Genomic DNA, 14784 nt, shown 5'->3' with positions numbered 1-14784 from the left:
AATTTTCAAACTGTAGGTACTTTTTTCATAATTGATCGATGCAATTCCCGAAAGACCTCCTTTTAATGCGAAATGTATCAGAAAATATAAAAATGTAACAAATATTAGCAAAGGTTTTCTTCACGATGTAAACAAAATATAGTCTTTTGCCCACCATACCTGTACATCTTCTATATTCTCATATTATCTTGGACACACTGTATACACTTCAGGAAATAACAACCAACCGATCCTTTCAATCCCCCTCTCCAATCATACAGAGGAAAGCGTATACGAGGAACGGGATACGGCATCCGGAGGGACGAAGAACGTTCGTACGATTTCACTAAAAGGAATCCAGAATTAAATTTGGGAACGGCAGGAGATTGACTTGGCAAAATGTCTGTTTCCTGTTGACGAGGACCCTCGGGGCTTTTTTCGCTGAGGGACCAGCTGAATCTTGACGGTTTGTTAGTTTTCCTGGTTTCGTATGAACTCCCGGTTGGGTTTTAGAGGGTTAGTAGAACAAAAAGACGAAAAACTATCTAACTTAGTTCCGTATATATTTATACAGTTGAAATGGAAAATTCTGAAAAGCTTACAGATATTTGTGAATGGGACCTCACTGAGTGGGTGCAAACAAAACTTAAGCTTGTAAAAATCACAGTTAAAATAAAATGTATACACTGTATAAAAAACAATGTATCAAGACTAATCTATTTAGGTGTATAAAGAGCTAAATTGAATCAAATTCTGTTTTGCATGCAATAAAAAAACTTTTAGTAAAGCCCCTCTAAAACAAAAACAGAATCTTTACTGCTTACGCAGTTCTTATAAGAGATTTGTTTAGTTTTTTATATTCAATACTTTTAGGTTATTTAAAACTTAAAAAAATAATACTCACTAAAGCTTAAAGTTTTAACGCCGTACCATTAAACAACTTTGAAATTATATTGGCTCCTTAGAGTATTTAAAATCCCTACAGTCTACTATATACAAGGTGATGTCAATCAATGTCATTCTGCTGAAATGGAAGTCCTTGATGTGTAATAAAAGAGCTGTAACAAAAAAAATAAATCAATCTACTACTAATTTTCCTCTGATCATTTATTTCTAGTTATAGACTGATTCAGATTCTAACTACAGATTTCTAACTGAAGACCGTAAGTAAGAAACATGAAGTGGCACAATAACAAAACCTAGTTTTTGAGAACTGAGTTTGATTCGTCTTGAATTATTAAATAAATAATAGAAAAAAGCCCAAAAAATAAAAACTTAAAACAAAAGAGAATATTACATTTTTGAATACACGATTTTTGGCAAAAGTACCACTTGTATTTCAAAAATGTTTATGTTTTCGTATACAAGGACAGAGGTTATTGGATAATGGACAATTGCTGTTAAAATGCAATTTTCAGAAAATGACTACAAGAAGCTAATTTTAAAAGTTCTCTTAGTTTTCTTATGTTACACTAGAAAGTACGATAAGTCCCGATAATAAGTATAACAATTACGACTTATGAGGATAAAAAATTCTATGACAGTCTTTTTTCAAAACTAAAAATAATTTTAGATATTTTTAGACCCTTCTAAAAACGTCATTATTATTAGAAACAACAAGAACACTTTCAAAAAACCTTCCAAACCTGTAAGTTTAGCCTTTTTTACAGGAGACAAAACTGTATTTCTATTTGTAGTGTTGCTAATGATCTGTAATGTGTGGTTCATAAAAGAATAGATCATTACAGGGTGTCTCTAAAATGTGCGGAAAAATGCTACCACAACGTTATTGTGGCTTAAATATGACCATCTAACCCAACCTTAGTCCAAACGTGGATAATGTGAGAGATATAGGGCGTCAGAAGTACAATTTAGTTTCAGTTTTTCGTTAATAATTTTGTACAAAATTTATAATTTTTTAAAATTAATAATCATCGTACTGATTCATAATTTGGTTAGGTGAGATCTTGTAAGGTGGATTATCAAAATCTGATTTAATTTTTATTGTAAGATTTAAAAGGCGTTTAATTAAAATAACTAATTTAAAAACTAAACTATTTTTTCTAGTATAAAACAATAATAACTATGATGTTTTAGTGATGAATTCAGCAATTATTCACTATTATTTATACTAGAGAAAAAAGTTACTAATTTAGTTTTTGGTGTCAGTTATTTTTATTAAACGCGTTTACCCCATTTCTTACTAAGACTTAACTTAAACCTGATCATAACGCAAATATTTTAAATCCAAATATCTCAACATCCGCGGCTCAAATCAACTCTAATAAGAATTCATAATTTAGAGTTAAATACAGAGTGTCTCAAAAAAGCTACGCCATTTTAAATATGTGTAAGGCACAATACAGGCTACAGGTGGCCCTCTCTAAATTTTAGAATAAAAATTAAATCAGACTAAAGTAGGTTCGGTTAGATCGTCATATTTAAACCTCCAAAACTGTGCATAGTACAAAAAAAAACAAAGCTTAAGACAAAAAACAACTTGAGCAGTGGCATAACACGTTAAACATAAAGATGTTCTGCAAATTTGCTTGAGTTGAGTTGATCCCATGATTTTAGAAAGACATTTAAAACTAACATAACATCTTCGATTTTGTACGGGGTGGTCCAAATTTAAGTGTCAATAATGCACCATTCAATAGCCCATTTAAAAATAAGTTGACAGAAAACAAGAACAACAACAAAAAATAAGAGATACAGCCCTCCAAAATTCGGTTTAAAAATTACTTTACTTTACGACCTGAAAACTGTTTAAGATGTTATTATAATCGATAGACACCTGGTTCAACTGGTGCGCAACCTCTATCAGAAAAACAGCGCGAAAGTCAGAATCAACGGGATTTACTCGGGGAGCTTCAAAACGATTGCAGGAGTTAGACAGGGTTGCATTCTTTCACCTACCTTATATAACGTTTATAGCGAATACGTCATGAGAGAGGTTCTAGATGAGTGGCAATGCGAAATACCAGTTGGTGGAAGGCGGATTAACAACCGTTACGCCGACGACACACTGATCATAGCCTCAACAAAACCAGAAATAACGGAAATTATGAGCAGACTGTCAGTTATTAGCGAAAAATATGGCTTGAAAATAAATAAATCTATAACGAAAATAATGATAGTTTAGACAAGACAACAATTAGATTAGAGTAGATAGACAAGACAACAATTCTCCACAAATATCAGAAATTGCAGGGTATGAAGTGGTAAACAATTTAAATTATCTTGGTTCCTTGATTACCAACACTGGGAAATGTGAAAGCGAAATGGAAACCGACGACCCCGTCTAGTTGAATGCTCTTGTATTCCCCATTGCAACCTACGCAGCGGAAACATGAACTTTAAACAAAGCAGATGAATGTTTATGGACGACTCTTAAGAGTATCGTGGACAGAACGCCGAACCAACGTATCCGTATTACAACAAATTGGACCACGTTCAAAGCTGCTAAACAGAATAAACCGCATGTATCTGCAGTACCTTGGGAATATAGCTAGAAGATCAGGAACAATGGAACGACTAATCATAGAAGGGAAAGTAGAAGGCAAACGCTCAAGAGGCAGATCTCCAACTAGATGGGTAGACCAAACAAAACCCTTAATAAACATGAAACTGCATGATGCCGAAAGGATTGCACAGGATAGGCAAGCATGGAATCAACTGCTGAATCAAATATAAATGGTGTCACTACATCCTTTGGAGGATAAACAGAAATAAAGAACCTAAAAGAAGAAAATGCTAAAGGGCTGCTTTTCCTAAGTCTGTATCACTGTAAAATGTTACTTGCATTATTAATATTTAAAATCAACAAAAACATCACATTTTTGTGTTTAAAATTAAAACAAAAACCACTTACTTGAGTGCCTATTTCTCCATCTCGTAGAGGCTGTCATTCAAATCTTGCACAATCATCTCCAAAGTTTGCTCCGGATCATCATTTGTCCGACCAGATTCTACCTTTAAAGTTAAATCGTCATCCAGGTCCGCGAGCAGAGAATCTTCCGCGCACTGTTCTGCCGAAAACTGTTGAACCCCACTGAAATCCACCGTATCGGTAACAACTTCTCGATCGCCTAAAAAGTCGCTCTCATCTTTGAAACTGCTCCAGTTTGGTTTCGAACAGCTTAAATCCTCCAATTCGACGTCTTTTGCGCAGTCTTCATTATCGAAAAAGTCTATTTTTTGTGGAACGATTGGGTTAATCAACGTTGAAGTGGATGCGAGACATTCTTCCAACTCGGCTTCGACAATTTCGGTCGTTAGTAGTGGTTGACTATCCTCGATAATACATGGGGAAAGTTCTTCAGTTCTTGGTGTAGTTTGAATGTCTGGACTGTCCTCCAAACCATTCTCTTTGATCTCCTCAAGTTTTTGAGTATCATTGATTAGTTTATGGCCTTTAATATCCATTTCCATTGGTGTTTCTTCAAGTTTAGGAGTGTTTTCGATTAGTTCCTGGTCTTCAGTATCCATTTCCATAGTTTTTATTGGTATTTCTTTAAGTGGAGTAGCATCAATTAGTTCCTGGTCATTACCACTAATTTCTACTGGCAGTAATGATATTTCTTCAAGTTTAGGAGTGTCATCAGTTAGTAGTTCATCGTCTTTAGAATCCATTTCCATAAGTTTTATTGGTATTTCTTTAAGTGGAGTAGCATCAATTACTTCCTGGTCATTACCACTCATATCTACTGGCAGTAATGATATTTCTTCAAGTTTAGGAGTGTCATCAGTTAGTAGTTCATCGTCTTTAGTATCCATTTCCATAAGTTTTAATGGTACTTCTTTAAGTGAAGTAACACCAATTACTTCCTGGTCATTACCACTCATTTCTACTGGCAGTAATGATATTTCTTCAAGTTTAGGAGTGACATCCGTTAGTAGTTCATCATCTTTAGTATCGATTTCCATAAGTTTTAATGGTACTTCTTTAAGTGGAGTAACACCAATTTCTTCCTGGTCATTACCAGTCATTTCTACTGGCTGCAATGGTATTTCTTCAAGTTTCTGAATGTCATCTGTTAATCCTGGATCTTTGACATCCACTTCCAGGGCCTTTAATGGGAGTGTATCTTTAGAAATGTTTTCCATCTCAAGAACAACTTCGATTTTATCTTCTTTTATCGCAACCTCACTTTCAAGCACTTTTTCTTCTGCTTCGTTCCTGTCCGTACAACCAGCTTCAGAAACAAAGGAATCAACACATTGAAGAGTAATTAACGGATTAACGGAACCATTCTTTTCTAAGTTATTTTTCTGATCGACTGCTGTATTTTCATTGTAAAACTCTTTATCTGGAAGTGTAATTAAAGGATCATCCCCACTCTTCTCTAAGTTATTTCCAATTACAGTGTTGTCACTGTTGCACTCTTTGTCACTGATGCTTTCAGATGGATTGTCCGCCATACTCTGAACGTTAGTTATGACAATTTGTGATGTTTTAGGTTGGCCGGCATCAAAGTTATTTATAATAGCTTCATCTTCCACTTGACTGTTGCTAATTTTAGCAATGCCAACGATCTCGACGTTTTCGTTTTGAATGTCTAGCATTCTGTTGACATAAAAAGCGGTTGAATATTTGAAGATTAAAATGACAGAAAATCGTACCTAATATCCGATTCTGAAACCGTGTGAACGTCAACTATGAACGGCGGATGTTTTTTGAACATATTTGGAGTTGTTCTACGTCTAATATTGACCAGAGGACTGTCAAAGTTACCAATTATTTCCTCATCTTCCTGAGATGATAGTACATGATCTGAAAGTTAAATTGTTTGATTTTCAAACTGTTTGGTGGGGAATGTGTAGTAGTAAGACCAAAGCCAATATTGTAATTTAAAGTTTTAATTAACTTGTAGAAAAAACCACAATTACAGTTAAAAATTCAAAGCTGCCTACGTAGACAGCAAAATTAAAGAATTTTATGTTTTTCTATTTCTTTTAAGAAAAAACAGGTAATTTACTTGTGATGCATTGTTTAATTCACAATAGGGGTTTTGAGTCAAATGTATTTTTGGTTAAAACTTTTCTGAACATTATTGTTCGTTTAGAAACCAGAAGAAAGTGTCCCCAAAATGGGTGAAAAAGGATTTTGTAAAAAGCTGAATCTAATAATTCATTAGCGGTAAAATCGTTCAAAATTGTTGTTGATCTTTACTAATTCAAGACGAGACAAAGATCTGCGTGTAAATTTTGTAGATTTTTGAAATATTCTTTAAGAAAATACAATACAAAAAAGTTAATGTGTATTAAATTTCTTAGCTTATTCTTGTAAAATGGCCAGAAACCTGTAAATACTATCAGAAACCTACCAAAAATTGTCAGAAGACTCTGAAAGTTTCCTAAACCTTAGACCAATCGTTTAAAATGGCCAAAAGCCTCTACAAATGCCCTAACTGTTAAAACAATCGTTTAAAATGGCCCAGTGGGATCTACAAGTGTTCTAACCCTTAGAAAAATCGTTTATAATGGCCAGAGGCTTCTAAATACTATCAAGAAATTTCTAAAAATGATCAAAGGCCTTTAAAAAAGTTCTAAACCTTAGAAAATTTGTTCCTAAATGGGCAGAAGCCTCTAAATACTATTGTAAATGTCCTAAAAATTGTCAGAGAACTCTACAAGTGTCCTAAGCCTTAAAAAAATCATTTAAAATAGCCAGAAGCCTCTACAAATTTCTTAACCCTTAGAAAAATCGTTTATAACGGCCAGAAGCTTCTAAATACTATTAAAAACCTCTTAAAAAGTGTCAAAGGCCTTTACAACAGTCCTAAATTTAGAAAATTTGGTTAAAATGGGCAGAAACCTCTAAATACTATTGAAAGCGTTCTAAAAATTGTCACAGGACTCTACAAGTGTCATAAACCTCACCAACATTGTTTAAAATGACCAAAAAACCTCTAAACACTAGCGAAAACCTCCTAAAAATTATTTCAAATGGTCAGAAGCCTTTAAATGGAAACGAAAAACTTCTAAGGTTTTTAAAAGAGTCGTGAACCTTAGAAAATTGGTTTAAAATGGCAGAAGTCTCTAAATACTAGTAAAAACGTTCCAAAAATTGTCAGAGAACTCTACAACTGTCCTAACCTTTAGAAAAATTGTTTAAAATGGCTAGAAGCTTCTGCGAGTGTCATAAACTTTAGCAAAATCGTTTAAAATAACCAGAAAGCCTCTAAATACAAACGAAAACCTCCTAAAAATTGTCAGGGGAATCTACAAGTTTCCGAAATCTCCAAAAAATCGTTTAAAATGGCCCGAAGCCTCTACAAATGTAGTGTACCCTTAGAAAATTTGTTTATAATGGCCAGAGGCTTCTAAATACTATCGAAAACCTCTTTAAAATTGTCAAAGGTTTTTACAAGAGTCTTAAACTTTAGAAAATATGTTTAAAATGGGCAGAAGCCTTTAAATACTATTGACAAAGTTCCAAAAATTGTCAGAGAACTCTACAAGTGTCCTAATCTTTAAAAAAATTGTTTAAAATGGCTAAAAGCTTCTGCAAATGTCATAAACTTTAGCAAAATTGTTTAAAATAACCAGAAAGCCTCTAAATACCAACAAAAACCACCTAAAAATTATCAGGGAAATCTACAAGTGTCCGAAACCTTCAAAAAATTGTTTAAAACGGCCCAAAGCCTCTACAAATGTTGTAACCCAAAGAAAACTCGTTTATAATGACCAGAAACTCCTAAATACTATCAAAAAGCTCTTAAAAATTGTAAAAGGTTGTTACAAGAGTCATAAACCTTAGAAAATTTGTTTAAAATGGCTAGAAGCTTCTACAATTGTCATAAACTTTAGCAAAATGGCCAGAAAGCCTCTAAAAATTGTCAAAGGCCTTTACAAGAGTCCTAAACCTTAGAAAATTTGTTTAAAATGGACAGAAGCCTTTAAATACTATTGAAAACGTCCGAAAAATTGTCAGAGGACTCTACAGGTGGCCCAACCCTTAGAAAAATCGTTTAAAATGGCGAGAAGCTTCTACAATTGTCATAAACCTCCTAAAAATTGTCAAAGGCCTTTACAAAAGTCCTAAACCTTAGAATATTTGGTTAAAATGGGCAGAAGCCTCTAAATCCTATCAAAAACCTCCTTACACTCACGAAGATCCTAAAAAGGTGGGTCCTTCCATAATTTCACGACTCCTTTAGGACAAGGAAAATTTGTAAGGAAAACATGCTAGAATAAAAAATTATCTGGCTAATTTTTAAATACCGCTCAAGCGGTATTATTTCCTGATATAAAATAAAAAAAAATTGTATACTGAAATATTTGTAAAAGAAAATACATTTAAAATGCCATTATTCGACAGAAATCCGAACAATGGGAAATTTGCGACTTGGAGGGCTTCATATAACAACTGTAAATTTTTTGGAAAATAAAGTTGTGATCCTTTTTGTACCTTATGGTTGTTTATTGAATATGAATATAGAAAATGGTAGAAACCAGATACACATCAAATTAAGAAACATCAGATATGGTATTAATTATTAGGTATACCTACCTACTTAATCTGCTTTCACCTGTAAGGACTATTCTTAAAATTAACTTGTTCTAAAGGAAAAGTATCACCACGTAACACCTAATTTACCCAGAAAATAAATGAAACAATCCAGATTTTTTGAACAATGATTCTGAACTGATTCTTTGACGACATATTGTCAGTCGAAATACAGACACACAAGACATTATTAACTCACCTTGAACAATGTAGTTCACCATGTTCTCTTCCACTTCAATAGCGCTTTCATCCACATCGACAGGTTCGGCTTTAATTTCCTCCACATCCACGCCGATTAGAGGATCATTCTGATCAGTATGAGGCTCACGAACTATAGTGGCCACCGTAGCCTCCTTTAACCTTTCCTCATAATGGGAATCAAATACTTTCGGTATTTTCACGTTTGGTCTGGATCTTGTTCCTTTCCTGACAAGGAACACTGGAGACTGTAACATATTGTTAAGTAGGAATTTAAGAAATTACAGGCGAAAATTTGTTTTACTTCTTCTCGCTCTTCCACATAGTCCACTAATTTTCTTTTGCGCGTTTTTCTAGTACTTCCCCTTAATTTTCCAAGACTATTTCGTCCCAACTGAAGGGGAACGTCTTTGGTAACCTCCTCATACACTGGTTGAAGCAAGTCCAGAGGATCATTTATGTTGGTTTTAGTTAACACTGGCACATCTTTGACCTGCAATCACTTTTGAAACTTTACACTTAAACTTTTATCAGAACTTGTAAACCTTATTGGGTTCTTCGGACGCTTCAATCTTGGGTGTTCTGCCTCTTCTTCGTATTGAGTTAGCCTTTCTTTCAGCGTAATTTAGTCGTGACGTTGACGGCTTTGACTGAAATGTATTTAAACTTGGTTTTGATGCAACTGCCACCTAAAATATACCATTATACGAAAATGAGCGTATTTTAATTCCAACAACCTTTCTCAAAGCAATTTTAGAAGTATTCTGCGCTGTGCTGGATTCTTCAAACACGTCTTGAAACATTTTCCGGTCTTCCCTCTTCCGTGAAAGTCGTTCTTTTGGTAAAATGTTCTCATCAGGTTTTTCCGTCTTAACTTTATTTAAAGAAGGAACTTCATTTGTCTCGCGTTTTATTTGCGCGATTCCCGCTTGTTTTGGCTCGCCTTTATCAACAGGAGTACCAAGTCCTTTGATCTAAAAACCACATAATATACCAATTTTCGAATTACCCGTTTGACAGAAAAACCTTAAAAGCTGCAGCAGCAGCTAACAAGTCCTGGATTTTGTCCTGAGAAATGTGTACTTCACCAGCGTACATAAAATCGCACATTGCCTTTAAAGCCCAAAATGGCACGTCTTTCATGAATAATACAGGATGTTGGAATGGACTGATGCTGCTTAAAATTTCTTCAAAGTACGGGCTACACGACGAGAGAATCATCTGAAAATGTTTGATATTCACATAAAGAAGCAATAATAAAGTGCACGATCATTTGTTTTTGTTTAATCTATGGAAGTCAAATTTCACTGTAACTTTCATAAAAGAACCATTATAATGAAGTAATGAATATCTGCGTACTGATAATCGTTAAACTGTTTTTTTGTCAACTTAATGTCAAAATTTGCTTCAGTAAAAGAGCTAAGAAGACAAACACAAAAATACATAAAAAATTACTGAAAAGAGGAGCAACAGGGTGTGAAACTAAAAAATAGAAGAAAAAAACTACAAATTAAAATAGGATATAGAAAGAAAAAAAGAATTTTGTATATTTTTAAACTGAGTGTGAAGGATACCTAGTTTTTAGGATAGTACCTTATTTTTAAGATATTTTGGAATATTACTTTATGTCATAACCGCCTTAAGATTTTTGTCGTTGAAATTTGGAGTGTAAACTAGGTTTGGGTCCAAAATATTTTGAACTTTGCGGTGATGCCAGATCAGTCGGAAAGAACACCAACTTTTGATTTTCAAAAGTAACACCCTATTCTGTTGTCTAATCTCATTTTTGAATTCCTCGCAAGAAGGCTAGTAATTAATGTACTTGTACTTCCCTATACCTATCTTGCACCGTTTCTTAGATATTTGATAAAAATGGTGAATTTGTCAGCAAAACGGTAGTCTAAACATTAATTAAATTTTGAAGTTCTGAAAGGTTTGCTTATGTGATCTTTTGTTTTCAGTTAGACAATACTGCAATACCACATGGTTGAAAAGTTCAAAGACTGAAAATGAAACAACCTACAGGGTCAATATTTACCTTTAAGTCGGATAGATAGAAAAACTGCCAGAAGTTTGTTTTTTTAAGTGCAACCACCAATGTATTATGGTTTGTAATAAAAGAACCTTAAATTTAGAACAATTCTATGTATACTCTTCCTCTACCTAAAACTTCAACCGTTTCTGACTTATCAACAGGTTTTCCTTAAAGTTTAAAATCGTACTCCATACTAATCTGAATATGAACACCTGCTTTTGCTAAGTTTGAACCAGTGTTGAATTTGACAAATATCTGTCACAACATGTTTTAGTTATAGAATCAACAACTACTTATTATGACCAAGCAGGTATCCGTATTCAGATTAGTATGGATTACGATTGAATGCGCCCTTTGAGGAAAAACTGTTAATAAGTCAGAAACGGTTGAAGTTAGGTATAGGAAATGTATACATGGATTTGTTCTAAATTTAATGTTCTTTTATTACAAACCATAAAACACCGATAGATCCATTTAAAAAAACGGACTTTAAGCAGTTTTTTTATCTGCCCGAGTAAAAGGTTGACCACTATGAAGATTTTTTCATTTTCTGTCTCTGGGCTTTTCAACCATATAATATTGTCAGCCAACCTTACAGGACTTGAGAATTTAATTAAAGTTTAGACCACCGTTTTGCTGACAAATTTACCATTTTTATGAAATATCTAAGAAACGGTGCAAGATAGGTATAGGGAAGTATTAACATTAATTACTAGTCTTCATGCGAGGAATCCAAAATGAGATTAAAAACAGGGTGTTCCATTTGAAAAACAAAAGTTGGTGTTCTTTCCGTCTGATCTGGCCACCCCGTTAAGTTCAAAATATTTTGGAAAGAAAGTTTGGACCCAACTTAGGCTACACTCCAAATTGCAGTGAAAAATATTGAGTTGTTTTCTAGATACTTCTAATATACCATCACCGTGAATCAACAAACATTCCTCAGAAAGATGTAAAGGCCAGCACCATTTTTCTTATGTGTTAATCTACTTGTGACAACATTTGTCATATTGTTACATTTTCTTGTTTTAGACTAAATGAATACTGTCAATTTGACATAAAAAATAAACCTAAACTTCCTTAAGCACCCAACAAGCTGACTATTACTGACAATTGAAATATGCATTAGCACTCTCTAATGTTACCAAATTTTATGTGACAAATAGAAAATGGAATGTGTTCAGAAACTTATTTTTGTTAAAAATGCCAAGAAAATGTAGTAAATTTTAGAAAATTTGAGGAAGAATAGAATTTGGACGATTTGGAAATTATAAAATGTAGATGTGTTTCTTGGAGAAATTACACTGTAAGGAACCTGTCAAATTTTCGTTTCATAGAACTATAAATACAATGTGCAGTTTGATTTATCCAAGCGGTAAAACTATTTGAGATTGGTAATTTTGCGTCACAGCTGCCCGATTTTTGACAGATGTCAGGTAAAGTTAAAACATTTCAGTGGCTTAACCTCACAATTGTCAAATGTGGGGCTTTAATGAGGTGTAAATGCAAACTACAACTGTTTTGCAATTGTTAGTTTCATCTAACTGCTGAATGAGTTTTAACAGTTATAACGTGTCACCTGACTAGAAGCTACGCTGTGAAGTGTCATAACTATCAAATTTAATGTCTTTATATGTCATTTAAGGTCACAACTATTAAATGTAACTCCACAGAGCTATAAATAACAATTTCCGGCGTAATTCATTAAAAAACGCGACTATTTGACATTTTACGGTTTCACAGCACTGTTTAATAAGTTTTGACAGCAGTCAGGTGAACCACGTTTTGCATTTTAATGCAATTTTTAAGCTACTACTTTTAAGAAGTAATTTTCATGTGGAAAAGCTGTTTTAGAGTTAGAAGAAAAATTTCGATAATTTACTGTTTTTGATACATTCTTTGTGCAGAAAATTACCTTTGACTGTCTCTAGTTACAAATGAAGCTGTTTAATTGCATAAATATGAATATGACATGACATTTTAACCATCTGTTATTCATCATAATATTATCAAAGTCTGAATTGTAAATTATTTAGCCATAATTGTCAACCTGGCAATGTAAATATTGAATACAAACATATCCTGAACATGATGCAATTGCCAACTACCCTAGCCTTCTTTATATTCAGTTTAAGTTTAATAGAAAGTATATGACTATCTTGAACTTAGGTATATCAGTTAAATAAATTCCATCAATTTTAGTAAGTTAACTAATAAAGATTATCAATATTTTATCATAATAAATAAAAGAAATCTATCAATTTTTTTTAAATAGTTTCTAGCATTTTTTAGTAGTCAACAAGTAGGGTAGGTCTGGATAGGTTGACACTTCCTACACATTTTTAACTTGTGTTATAAATTATCAAAGTTGACTATAAATAACCATCAATAGAATTTTAGTAAAGGAAGTATTACAAACAATATTTCCCTACTTCAAAGATTAAATAATCCTGTAGTTGTTAAGAAGGTCATTAGTTTCAATATATTCTTTTGTCATAAAAATACTACACAAATACCACTTATAAAATAAAATACCTAATAAAATACTTTTTATTTAAATCAACTTCTACTAACATTATAATACTTACTTTGTGACATTTCAACATTTGTCCTTCAGACACCAAAGTAGCATCAACATATTGCTCCTTTGTCAACAAATTGGGAAAAACAGTTTGCATGTTGGAGTTATAGCTGTTCCACTTTAAACAAACTTCTGAAGCCTCTGTAGACTTGTGGTATCCTTTACCTCCTTGTCTGGTAACTTTCAATTTTGTTGGGGATATTGGCAAACTTTGAAGAGGTGATTCACTTGACATTGATGCTATAGAGGACTCATTCAAGTTTTGTGACAGGCGTTGTTTTAAAGGCATTGAGTCTAATCAATGTTATACTCAAGAAAAAACTTTTAAAACTTAATACAGAAATACATACCTATGTCAACTGAAAGACTGTCATGCAGTCCCTCTTTCAAAAAATTATAATCTGAATCACACTTGGAGGATGTGGACTCACTGCAACTGTCATTTCCTAGTCTCTGAGACCTTCGAACCGGATGTTCTGCTTGTTCCATTATTTCATCCCTTAACCTTCTCCACCTTCTGATTGTCTCTTCAGTGATGCCGTAACGTTTATGCGCTTCCTGATTGCCCTTTTTCTCTGCGTAAAGTATAACAACTCTCTTAAAAGCCGGCTCATAAGATGGAGGAAAACCTTTAGCTACAGGGTTTGGCACATTAATACGTTTTTTTGTTCGCATTTTTGGTTAGCCAAGTTGTTCATAAAGATACTACTTTATGATAATAATTTACACTAGCAAACAAGTAAACTTTAGTTAATGTTTACAGGTTAATTGAATGATTTCCAAATCGCCTAGATCTCTAGAACTGAGGATTAAAGGAACCCAAATTGATGTAACACCTCTTCATTTACCGTCATTAAGTATACGTACAAGCCAATTTAAATGACAAATGATAGCAGAGTTTGCAAATCCAATTAACACTTTAATTGTTATTGTTTGTAAGTTTTGAATATTTTAAATTCACTTTCACATTCTATAAAATATAAACAATAAACATGCATATTCAGCTGTCAAGTGTCATGTGTCATAGTCAATCAAGCTGTCAGCAGTGTCAGCACAGAAGAGTCCAAATTAGAGATGGGTCGGAGGGAAAGATCCAAAAAAGTCTTCGGCATCCGATAGTTACTTTTCGGAAAAAAATACATTTTTTCCTGAGCATAACCCTGTACCCTGTACATTCCTGGTTTTTAACTCATGTTAGGTTCAAGCTTTGGTATATTTGTGCTATTTTTTTCCTATATGATTGTTGAATATGTGGATGACAACCACATCTACCCACTACAATTTTGCTAAACAGTAGAGATTGTTTGTGAGTGTTTTCTGTCCATCATAAAGTAATAAGTACTGGGACGAAAGTATGTTAAATTATTAGACTTTTTGTTTTTGTTGTTCACATTATTTGTAGGTTAGAAAGGCCTAAATCCGTTTAGGCCCCCATTTTTTCCCTGGGCGCCCCGAGATTAACTCACTTTCTCAATTCTC

General features: G+C 33.5%; 1 protein-coding gene across 3 annotated transcripts; it reads right to left on the bottom strand.

Annotated features, from left to right (window-relative positions):
* Positions 1 to 519: 519 nt before the first annotated feature.
* On the bottom strand, positions 520 to 14322 carry LOC145726837 (uncharacterized). Of its 3 annotated transcripts, XM_081976089.1 has the most exons (11): positions 14173 to 14322; positions 13656 to 14107; positions 13313 to 13599; positions 9719 to 9913; positions 9430 to 9666; positions 9238 to 9381; positions 8997 to 9185; positions 8694 to 8940; positions 5605 to 5755; positions 3854 to 5548; positions 520 to 1037 (listed from the first exon to the last, which is right to left on the bottom strand). In XM_081976089.1, exons 2-10 carry the CDS (start codon positions 13978 to 13980, stop codon positions 3862 to 3864), a joined length of 3462 nt encoding a protein of 1153 aa, XP_081832215.1. In that variant the 5' UTR covers positions 13981 to 14107; positions 14173 to 14322; the 3' UTR covers positions 520 to 1037; positions 3854 to 3861. The 3 variants fall into 3 exon arrangements, with proteins under 3 accessions (XP_081832215.1, XP_081832214.1, XP_081832216.1); XM_081976088.1 differs by having other exon boundaries at positions 13656 to 14302; XM_081976090.1 differs by having other exon boundaries at positions 13313 to 13545; positions 13656 to 14302.
* Between the last annotated feature and the right edge of the window lie 462 nt (positions 14323 to 14784).

This window comes from Ips typographus, linkage group LG3, assembly GCF_016097725.1.
Source record: "Ips typographus isolate SLU linkage group LG3, UJ_Ityp_2.0, whole genome shotgun sequence".
Classification (NCBI taxonomy): domain Eukaryota; kingdom Metazoa; phylum Arthropoda; class Insecta; order Coleoptera; family Curculionidae; genus Ips; species Ips typographus.
The sequence above is the reverse complement of the archived record's forward strand: the minus strand, read 5'-3'. Positions and strand labels throughout refer to the sequence as shown.

What these genes read in the sequence shown, in the direction of transcription:
- LOC145726837 (XM_081976089.1), bottom strand. Translation starts at nt 13,980, where the DNA reads ATGCGAACAAAAAAACGTATTAATGTGCCAAACCCTGTAGCTAAAGGT. An exon ending in AAATGTTGAAATGTCACAAA is followed by an intron (nt 9,914 to 13,312) that starts GTAAGTATTATA and finishes AAACATTTTCAG; the next exon opens with ATGATTCTCTCGTCGTGTAG. An exon ending in GGTGAACTACATTGTTCAAG is followed by an intron (nt 5,756 to 8,693) that starts GTGAGTTAATAA and finishes TTTAACTTTCAG; the next exon opens with ATCATGTACTATCATCTCAG.